At 36.2% G+C, this 11953-nt stretch overlaps 1 protein-coding gene across 1 annotated transcript; it reads right to left on the reverse strand.

Annotated features, from left to right (window-relative positions):
* Positions 1 to 425: 425 nt before the first annotated feature.
* Positions 426 to 7184, reverse strand: LOC112046905 (nuclear pore complex protein DDB_G0274915). The gene is made up of 3 exons (XM_024083751.2): positions 7029 to 7184; positions 1758 to 5132; positions 426 to 675 (listed from the first exon to the last, which is right to left on the reverse strand). The coding sequence occupies exons 1-3, from the start codon at positions 7120 to 7122 to the stop codon at positions 659 to 661; spliced, it is 3486 nt and encodes a 1161-aa protein (XP_023939519.2). The 5' UTR covers positions 7123 to 7184; the 3' UTR covers positions 426 to 658.
* Positions 7185 to 11953: the final 4769 nt, after the last annotated feature.

Raw genomic sequence — 11953 nt, forward strand, 5'->3', positions numbered from 1 at the left:
ATCTGTAATGCCTAGTTCGGACTACTTTAGTTTTTTAGTCCAGTACGAACAATTTTTGGATTTACCGCCCAATAATCGTTCGTACTCCACTAAAACACTAAAGTAGTCCGAACTAAGCCTAAAAGCACTTAAAACATTTTTAATTAAGTGATTCTTTGTAGTTAGAGTGAATGAATTTTCATTTAATTCCTCATTAGTTCATTATTCATTAAAAGTGCCTCCAATGATATTTTTCTTTGCGAAAATTCTAAGAATATAACACCAGTCTTAGTAAATAATTTTTTATCACTTTACCTTTTTACGTTGCGTTTTGAATGGTTTAGGTAGTTTAGAATTAGATAAAACATAAAGTAGTGAAATTTTCTATTTACTGTACGTACCTACGTAAATTTCTAAAAAGGGTAAAAAAACTACTCAACAAGGTATAAATTAATATAAAATAATTTATATTTTATAAAATTTACTTTAAAGTATTGTAAAAACGTATTGTAAAAACTTATTATTTATCTAACTATCTTACAAAAGAATTTATCACATTGCCTTATAAAATAAGTCTTGTTTCGGTGTTACATCAGAATGGGATCGACAAATAAGCAACGATTTTCCTCTTCTACGATATTCCAAGAGAAGGTGGTTGCAGGTATGCAGATGAGTGATCTTATCGTCTTCCGTACCCTGAAAACAAAATTTTCAATTATTAATAAATAGAAACTTACCGAAAATTAAAACATAAGACCGTCCTGGTTTCCAAAGCCAGCAAGGTCTTATACAATATTATCTAAACATACCCAAGGGCCTTACTTTACTAATCTGCCTATATCATATTTTGATCAAGATGTATCGTTCGTTATTAACCCATATTCGGCTCACTGCTGAGCTCGAGTCTCCTGACATGACAGGGGCTAAGTTAATAGACCCCCACGCTGGCCCAATGCGGATTGTCAGAATTCACACACGCAGAGAATTAAGAAAATTCTCTGGTATGCAGATTTCCTTTACCGTTTGAGACACGTGATATTTAAGTTCTTAAAATGCACATAACTGAAAAATTAGAGGTGCATGTCAAGGACTGGATTCGAACCCACACCCTCCGGAATCGGAGGCAGAGGTCATATTTACTTGGCTATCACGGCTTATAATATCATAAATCGGAACTTGAGAAAATATTCATATTACCTATAACCTTGAGATATTTCGAGGAAAGATAATTTATAGCTGTATTATAATTATTTTAAGAAGGTAAGGATATATTCGGAACTACGAGTAGGTACATGATAGGTATGTCACGGACTATATTAAAACAATCTAAGACATTAGGCAAAACCAAAACGGTATATTTGCATTACGTCGTCATAAGCAGGCAATTTTGACTGCAGGGCCACGCCTGATTGGAACATATGTACCACTCCAAAGCAGATTGGCGTACTTTATTGTTATAATGAATCTTAACCACACCATCAGGTGTTAGGGATAATAATCGGGACCGACAGCTTATTTCACCGATTTTCTTGTTTCATGAGATAGGACTCGAACCCAGGACCTCAAGATTCGATGCAGCACAGGCTAACCACTAACCCGACGAGGTAACACATGTGCATTGCATATACAGTACTAATCGGCCTCAAATGACAATACGTCGTCACATCAGTTACGAAAGCTCTCCCGTGTCGAATTGTATTTCCGTGCATTATTAAATTTACCGTTTGGGTTGAATGGAATTGCTAGATGATAAAAGTAATGATTTTCTCATATCTTACCTCCTTTAACTGCAGCACCCGCAGATGCATGAGCTGAAGAACTGGCAAAGCTTCTTCCGGCTCCAAAGGATCCAGCGGTAGCACCCGCAAGACTAGAGGCTATACTACTAAGGAGATTGTTGTGTCCACCTACACCTGCTTTTGATGAGCCTAGGCTACCGGAAATGCCTCCAGATCCAGAATCATAATTTGATCCACAACCAGAATTGCAGCCAGATGTACCGAGACCTTGGTTTGCGCCAAATGCACTTGAACTAGCAAAAGCTACCGAATTAGCATTAGCTCCAGCGTTAGCCGTGTTTATTAAATCAGATGGCACTTTATTCACATTGTTATATTTATTGTCTTTCGCCAAATGTGTGCCATATTCCGAATTCACTGCACTTTTAGCCTGGTCGTTTTGTCCAGATATAACTTTTCCAGTATATTCAGCTTGTCCATTGATGGATTCCTTATTATCAAATGGTTTGAATAATCCTGGTGGGCCACCGAAACTTCCTGAATAAGCTACTGATTTTGCATTTGCCGATGCACTAGCATCACTAGATGCTACATTTGATTGTATAGTTTCCTTTCCATGATGCAAATTGTGACCAGTTGTAGAACTGCAACCTCCAGTATTACAGGCAGGGCCTATAGGTGTTGTAGGGAGACTAGACGATACACTATACTCATTTGGTTTTAGTATTCCGGATGTACCACCAAATCCACCCAAATATGGAGACTTTTCTTTTTCGTCAACAGGTTTAGGTAATCCAGGACTAATTGTACCCTTTTCTCCTGTCAAATGTCCAGTATTAATATTAATGGAACTTTCACTTGGTTTTTGTGTGATGTGAAAGTTATATGATCCAGTGCCTGCTGCTGTGGCTGCTGAACCTGCATGATCATGATTAGATGATGCAGTATGAGAAACAGAAGGTATTTTATCATGCACGGGTTTTGATTCAATATGTGTGCCTATTTTAGAACTAGTGTCGAATGTACCCGGTGATCCACCAAAACCACCAGTATATATAGGCGTTTTCTGGCCAGACGGTGTCGTAGCAGTAGCTGGTTTAATGTCAAAGGTTCCATGTGATCCAGGAACAGATGCTCCTCCAAAACTGTGTGGTTTATTATATGGGCCTACACCAGAATTGATATCAGCGGAACCAGAAGGTGTTCCGAATACACTTGAGGCGTAACTAGGAGAATTTTGATTAGTAGGTAAACTTGAATCTGGCTTTGGTAAGCCAAAAGAATCATGACCAGTACTGGCCGATATTCCAGTATTATGTGGCGTAGTGTTTGAACTAGACAATGGTTGTCCGTTGGTTGACTTAGATGGATTATGTAGGAGAGCGGCGGTATTTGTCTCGAATGTCCCTGGTGAACCCCCAAAACCACCAGTGTACGAAGGTTTGTCTTTAGTAGGATATATACCACTCGTAGCTGTAGCTGGTTTTATGTCAAAGGTTCCGTGTGATCCAGGAACAGAAGCTCCTTCAGCATTGTGTGGTTTATTATGAGGGCCTACACCAGAATTGATGTCAGCTAAACCCGTAGGTGTTCCGAATCCATCTGAGCCGTAATTAGGTGAATTTTGACTAGTAGGTATACTTGAACCTGGTTTTGGTAAGCCAAAAGAATCATGGCCAGTAATGCCCGATATTCCAATATTATGTGGCGTCGTGATTGAACTAGACAATGGTTGTCCGTTGGTTGACTTAGATGGATTATGTAGGAGAGCGGCGGTATTTGTCTCGAATGTCCCTGGTGAACCCCCAAAACCACCAGTGTACGAAGGTTTATCTTGACTAGAATATACCCCACTTGGGACCGGTTTTTGATAATTTGAATCATGTGTCGAAGTAATCGTTTTCTCGAATCCATTGGTTTGTTGTGCATGTGCAGAGTTAGCATCAATTGACCCAGTAGGTGTTCCAAATCCTCCTGTATATCCTGGAATATTTTGACTGGGTGAAATATTGGTGTTTTGACCAGGTGAAATGTTGGTATTTGTTTTTGGTGTTTCTAAAGATGTATGTGGAGCTGGGTAATTTTGCTTTATTAATCCACCAGCATTTTGATTGTAGTGACCAGAAACACTCTCTTGCTTTACATTTGATCCTGATGCACCAAACGTAGCTGATTGTGAGGAAGCACCCTGTAAGCTGTGCGTTGAATCAATAGGGATACCACCACAATTAGGACTGCTACATGATAATGTACTCGGGACTTGGTGAGATGGAACATTTAATGAATTGCAATTTGGCCCATTACAACCCGGAGATCCAGCGGAGCTACTTGGTAACTGAGAGGAATAAATTCCATCAGAGTAACTGGGGATTTTGTGCGTAATATCAGGTTTTGATGGTGTACCAGATGGTAAATTATATAAGGGTGTGGGATTGGTATTACTTTTATAATTAGGCGTGAGTTCACCGTTGTTTGAACCAAGTATAGGTACATGATAGCTTGATGGTTTGCCATTATTTAAATCAGGATTGGTCAAAGCAGGTTTGCAATCGTGGGTAGAACATGCGGGTCCACTATTAGGAGTAGTTAAATGAGTAGCAGGTTGTTGAGTATTCGTTAAAACGGAACTATCTGAGGGTCCCAGAGGGATAAAAGTATCACATCCAGAATTGGAATTACAATTTCTAGATGAGGGGTTTTCGTTATAGTGGGTCGATGTGGTAGGTATAGCAGATGAATCATGAGTAATTGTTCCACATTTCCCATAGGAGCAGTCTTTCTTAGAATTTTGGTATCCATTTTTATCCAAAACAGATGCATGGCCACTTAAATTATTCGTAGATTTTGTTTTCCCTCCAATATTAACTTCAAAATCATTTAAGTCCGTTTCTTGTTGGATTGACGGAGAAATTGCTGTTTGTAAGTCTGCTCTATCGTGGGTCGGTAAAACTGAAGATGGCTGACATTGTCCAGATAAGCAATTTTTGTGATCGAGTCCACTGTGTTGTTGGCCAGTCAATCCGCAACCACTCGAAGAGCATTTATTGTTTATAGTGCCAATATTGCAGTTATTTCCCGCACAAGGCAAACCGCCGACATTATAAGAGAGTGCTGAAGATCCGGCAAAGGCTTTTGCATCAGCAGCAGCTGACGCAGTGGATCCACTGCCTCCGAAGCCATTTTGAACTCCAGGCGAACCGTGTAACGTTGATGGTATACTATTTCCTGCTATTCCACCAGCGGTAGAACCGCCGAAACTGAACGAACTTGAACTGGAACTTGAGCTTGAGCTCGATGAAGCAAAACTAGATGATGATGACTTGGAAAAACTTCCAGAAAATCCGTTCCCACTTGGAATACTGAGGGGTACAGCAGGTAAAACTCCGAATGCACCGGATCCAGCGGCCGCGTCAGCTAGAAAAAAAAAAACAAAATATTCTCGTAAAAGCATTTACGTACATCAATTAATTAAATAAAACCGTAATAACATACATTAGAAGTAATTGTCTACCTTAATTGTATTAATTTCAGTTAATTACCAGGATATTTTATCATATTTAACTAAACCTACGAGTACTTAATTATGATTTAGGTACCAACACTTATAAAGAATAAGATCAATAGACAGGTATTTACTACAAGCAAATATCTACTTCAGGTTTTATTATACTATCTTAACTTGCAAATAACTTTGGTTGAAACTTTTAGTATATTTCGGTCTCAAAGTACAAATTGTAACTAAGGCTATACGCTATACGCTTACTTAAGGGCTAAATAGTGTATTGTTTAAATATATATTTTTTTAATTAATTTATTATCAAATGAGCCAAAACAATGTTTCAAATATTAAAGTATGTACCCAAAGACGGGCGAGAGAGCAAATAAAGAGTGCTAATTTATTTTAAAGTTAAAACGGCAAAAATATAACCCAAGTTAAAAGGTTTTTCAAAGTCTGAAGTAGGTACCTTAGTAGTAAGGTATGTAATAAACTGTTAAAGGTTCTCTTATGTATCTAATGTCAATCCCATTTTTGGTACCCACTAAGTAGTACCACAGTATAACCAGTAGTTGGACTTCATACTAAAGGTCGAAACGCGAGCTATACCTACGCACCTCGTACGTGGGGTGATCGTGGGGTGAAGACCGTTGCGACTGTGCCGCGGTGACGAACGCAGTGTATTCGATTTTTTAATTATGACGACTAGGAAAAAAGTTATTATTTTTATAAAGTTTGATTAATATTTTGTATTCTAAAGGCATAATTTAAAATATATATATATAAATGATTGCTTAAATAATAAAATTGTGTAAATAGGTAAATGACGTAAACGGTAATAAATATTAAATAATTATTTATTAACTTCTTCATTTAGGTTGTTTTCTTTGATTATTATGTAATACATAGATTTAAATCTTATGACATGTATGTTTTGTACACCTGTATTTTAATGTAATAAAGAAGTTAAATAAAGAAGTTGTTTGAATTTAACAACATTATTGTGTTGCTCATACTTTAATGTATTTGAATAAAAAGAGTAAAGAGCCAGCTGATATTAATATACCTATCCAGATTTTTTTATTAAACTACTAGCGAACCCGGTCAATCTCAATTTGTTTTTTGTAGTTCCTTCCTTACATGCCAAGTCAGGATCAATTTTTTATCGTCTATTCTATAGTGTGGGGGTATCGTTATCGGTATTTTTGTGCATTACATAAGGGATTAAAGTGCTAACATAATCTATGGAACCCTACACTGCGCGTGGCCCGACACGCACTTGACCGATTTTTTATTATTTGGTCACCTAGTGTGGTGGTAATACCTAGATGGCATCACCAAAATAAATATATACGCATTTTATTGATCACTTCCTATTTTACTACAATTTACTAAGTATTTTATTTGTTTATTTAAAAAAAAGTATATTTACAATCACATAACTAAATGGAAACACAAAGTTGGCAAATGTAATTAAAATGCTGGAGGCGGGCAACCCTATCACATGTTTACGGTGCGCGCGGCTGTAGGTATTTATTTCAAAAATACGGCCGAGTTATTATACTGCTTGTTATATCTACTGTGGTAGTACGTAACAAGTTTGCTTTATTTTTAATTCCATAAAAATATAGTAAGATAGACAGGTATTGCTATAGGTACAACTAGGTAATTAAGTAAAAGAATTCTTATTTACCTGGTAGGTAATTGCCGTTCGTAAACAAATGTGTATTTAAGATAAACATCTTACATTATATGTAATATGCAGCATCTAACATCAATTAAAACAACACCAAATAAGAAGAAAAATTTCTCACCTTTCGCTAATGCACCGCTTTTTACACCATATCCGTAAGGCGTGCATGTCACATAGCCAGCCAGGGCTAACACAATTACACCCGAGAGCTCCATCACAACGAAGCTTGCCGGTCACAATGTTATTGTTATTCTACTGACAGCCTTTATAAAGCGATTCACAAATAGTCGTGTGTTTTACAAAAAAACCTGTTGGTGTTTACCGCGAATTTGAACTTGCTCGTGATCGCGTAGGCAGCCGTTGTCTCGGTACATACTTTGGTATGTATGTAGATTCATAGCAGCTGGGCACTGTCCCAACCCGCTCAAAATTACTCATGCTGCTTAACATTCGCTGCTTAGAAGATCATTGGAAAATACACTGCTCATTGTAATCAGATTGTGTTGAATTTATTTATGATAATTGTTTGTCTGTTTGTGCCTTCTTGGTTCAGTAATTAGCCGTTAAGTTGTTAGTGTTCACGATGTCCTGGGTTCACTTCGGAACCAGTCCTCACGAATAGTCAAACTTGATGTTTGTAATTAAAATAAACGAATGTTGTATTTGATTCTTGGGTCGGGCTATGTAAATTTTACTTTCTTTTTCTTTCGAAACATTCTCAACTCGGAGTTGAAAAGCTGGCGAAGTCACACCCTCGTTCATCAAAGAGAACTTAAAGCCATGACGGATAACTGATTTTGTTGTTTTGATCAAAGCTCTATCTTTATCAAGTGCAAGAGTGCAAGACCTTACCTATCTAATAATATAAAGTACTCAAAGCAACTAGAGTAGATACTTACAGATTCTATCGGACATAAGATCGCCATTTCTCCGTACCTATGCATCTGTGCTTGCCTTAATGTTTAAATGGTTAACTAATTATTACATAACAAGTATCTAATATAATAATCATTTAGCGGTGATTATACTTATTTTTTTAGTTGTCTTCTTCACTAATCGTCATTAATCAATTAGTAGGGTTTTTACAAAAGACCGTGCTTTATTTAATTTAATTTAAAGGTAATAAATACTAATCTTCAGGAGAAAAGGTAAGGAAGGTACTCACCTACATAATATTAATAATAAATTTTATCCGTACGATTCTGTAAAGGCTCCTCGTAAGCTCTAATTTAGCTTGAACCAGTAGCTCTATTTATCTAAGAGATTTAGGGATTTAGAAAATAACTAAATCTAAAGTAAAAAACCAAAAATTCAAGTAGGTACATGCATTATCAGCTTTTCACCAATGGGTAATTCTTTAGATCACAACCTTTACACGAGATGTTATAAGCCTCAGCATCAGCCTAAATATAAATCCGTTACAATTCCATAGAAAAGTCAAATTCGTTACTCTAATAAATTACAAAAAATTAAAAGTAAGAAGTAAGTCTGTCTGTCTGTCACCTTTTCACGGCTAAGCGGCTGAACCGATCAAGATGAGTTTTGGTATTATGATGAATGGGACCTTGGAGCAGAACATATGCTACTTTTTAATCCTAAAATAAAAAGGGTGAAATAGGGGTTGAAAGCTTGTATGGAAAGTCGTCCATTTTTTGAGTCACAATTATAAAAAATTGTGCAAAAATTACGAAATGTAATGTGATGAATTTTTAAAATTCAACCACAAAACGGGGTTTAAAAGAAAGAAAGAAAGAAAGAAAATATATTTATTACTACATAAATTTGGGGTTTAAATAGGGGCTGAATTTTTTATGACAGTCTGTCATCTTTCAAGCTTTACGGTAATAGATATGAGGATTAAAAGCTTACAGTAATCATTAGCAGACGAAGTCGCGGGCGTCCGCTAGTATGTATATATACATAAGTACTTACTTACTAATATACTTTATGTTCTCATACATTTGCAGTTTCCGTATAAGTAGGTTGGTACCGAACTGTTAATTCCGGTTTCGGGTTTACCTATTTCTGAAACGTTAGTCATCGCTCTCCATTTAATTTCATTATACATACTTACATTAACTAAGTATAGTTTTACATTTAGTGAGTGGCGTTGTTAATCAAATCTTAACCCGTCGCCATTCTACTAAATCTAATTACCTGTCGAATTCAAAATATTACAACTTGGGACGACGGGGTCCCAAAATATTGGAATTGCGACCCCGCACCGAATCCGCAATAGGTACCACAGTAGTGATCGACCTCCTACTATGTGGAATTACGAAATCAAGCAATTAGCAGGGAGTTGCTGGATGCAGGCGGAACTTAGGATCGTTGTGTTTGGAAGTCTCTACAAAGGGCTGTGTCTGCAGCACTGCAGTAACTTCTTTTTTTTAAGTATATTTTTGGCCATTGTTATTAAAGACCAATATTATTATTGTTTTTCAACGGACGGGGATCGAACTCAATATCTCTCGGATTTGCTCCCGGTCCCATATTCGTAAATACTATGTACCTATTTTTACTATAATTGTTTTCATCATCAGTATTGTCTATTCCTTTTAGGTACTTGGAACTGCGTAGACGCAAATTGTTTGTATTTCGCTAAGGTAATTTAATATTAATTTTATTCTAATAAATTATACAAACAATGACAGAACGTTTATAGAGAAAAACAAGATCCGACATCTTCACATGTCGTGAAACCACAACATGAGTGGGGTGCCCATGTTATAAATAAAATATAAGAGAACCAGAAATATTTCTATAGGTACCTAACCTATAGAAATATTTCTGGTTCTGTACGTTTTTTTGTTATTATAAATTACGTTTTTTATTTATAGCTCAAGAGCTGGTCGAAATTGTTAGTAGGTGTTTGATGCAAGCTGTAAACTTGTCCTTTGCCTACCTCTTTTACTAATACTACCCCAAAACAGACCTACAGAACTGACTGGGGAGTAGTCAGGCTTTTTTTAAATATATCGAGGATTTATTTTGCGGCAATCTGAAGCTTTTATACCTTTGTATTTAACATGACAAGTTTTCCGCTAGCCTCAAATAGGTACCTACCCAAAAATGTTGACCAGCTCTCTAACTATTCTCTCATGATTTAGAGACAAATTAGAACGTAGCTTTATGTTATGCTATAAGCTTACAGAGCCCTAAAACTACATGCATTCTATCTAGACAGGTACGTGTTCTTAATAGGTACCTCCGTACATCCGGGTAAGGCGTCTCAATCATCACATACCACCGTAAGAGCTTACAAGATATATCATGAACTTGATCTTGACATATACGGCGTGATTACTACAATAACAGGGTTTCCCTTGTCTTAAACTTGATATATTTCATAATTTATAAGGTTATATAATTTACTTTTGATTAACCCTATAATCGTTTGGCCTATTATACGTATAGGTACCTACTGTGACTATGCAGGGAACACTTCCATTAAATATAGGTACACGTTAGGTATATAATGGGTGTGACCACGGCTCTACCATGATGATTTTAGTTCCCATTTCCCAATTTCTATCGGAAATATTTTCTCGTGTTGTCCTTTGTGGATCACTTTTTTACGTAGTTGGGTTATAGTTTTTAAACTTTATTCACATATACAGAAAGGTGAATGAACGGAACCTATATCCCAGGTGATTAATTAACTCTCCATTGTGATTGGTCACCGTTTCATTCCTTAATCCTAGGCAACTTTTACTTACCTACCTGTATCTATCTACTTGTAGCGTAAATTTTAAAAATTTATACCTATTTAGTGTGATCTAAATGTATTGATAGACTAGTAAAGCCGCTCTATAATGCTAGCCACAAACGGTCAATTATTCTCACGTTTCTGTAGCACGACTATACGACATACGACATAATTGATCGTGTGTTGGTCACTGCGTACATGACTTGTATAGTATGCCGCGTGAGTACCTACCTAGTGCCGTTTGCTTTTCAGAAACGTGAGAATAATTGACCGTCGATGGCGATCTTAATACACCGTAGGCATGAAGAGCCGTTCAACAGTTCGCCTCTTTAAATCGATGGCGATTTTATTTAATAGTAGTTAGGTTGGTGTTTAGAATGCATATAGAATATGACTTTTAATGTAAGTAAAATTGACTACTTAACCCGTAAATCATCAATAATAACAACGATTACAAACAAACGGAACATAACTTACACGTCACGTTTATTTTAGAGGTCAAGGATTTATTTATAAACTGCCTTGTATAGGATATGGCATTACTTATGCGGTGACTTAATAATGTCGTTATTGTCTCCCATGCTGCTATGATTTAAATATAAAAATATTTTTCAAATGCTATTATTTAAAAAACTATAAGATCGTCAAGTCTAGTTAAGTGGTCTACTAAGTCCGGCGTCCTTCCAAAGGGAGAGGGGATTTATTGTTTAGACTTATAGCTTTATCACCCTAAAACTTGAAAATTTTAGTATGATAATGTTTGACGTACAATGGTTATCATAATACATGGGACGAGACGGGTAAACGAGCTAACCGAAGCATATAGGCATACCAAGGTAGGTATGCCTATATGCTTCGGTTTGCTCGTTTAAAAAATATATAAGTTATTGTATATTTTTTAATATCAAATAATTTGTAGTACCTAGTAGGTATATTCATCACGTACCTACTTAATAAAAGGTTTCAGCACATCTATATGTATAAATACTTTGGTACATACCCACCTCCTAGTTACGGTTTGTTTTCGCTGTTTGCGGTATCACAGTTAACGGACGCTGGTATTTTCCTTCAACTCTTCCCAATACTATTTCGGAGAACGATACAGATGCAAGGTTAATATGTTTACTCATCGATAGAAAGGATAACACGATTTTAAATTCACATGAAGTGTTAATTCGTCTTATTGAATAATTTACAAGTCTACGTATTCGTTTATGTAATAAGGTATTATTTATATCAATTATTAGAAAAAGTATTACTTTGTAGGATGTTTTTATTTAGTTATCAAGTTAAATTTTGAAACCCACACGTATCTAGGTATAGTAGGTAGATACCTA

This window comes from Bicyclus anynana, chromosome 1 (genome assembly GCF_947172395.1).
Source record: "Bicyclus anynana chromosome 1, ilBicAnyn1.1, whole genome shotgun sequence".
In the NCBI taxonomy this organism is placed as follows: domain Eukaryota; kingdom Metazoa; phylum Arthropoda; class Insecta; order Lepidoptera; family Nymphalidae; genus Bicyclus; species Bicyclus anynana.

Excerpts from the sequence above, each read along its gene's own strand:
- LOC112046905 (XM_024083751.2), bottom strand. The coding sequence starts at position 7,122 with ATGGAGCTCTCGGGTGTAATTGTGTTAGCCCTGGCTGGCTATGTGACA. Across the intron at positions 5,133-7,028 it reads AAGCGGTGCATTAGCGAAAG|CTGACGCGGCCGCTGGATCC; the intron begins GTGAGAAATTTT and ends TTTTTTTTCTAG.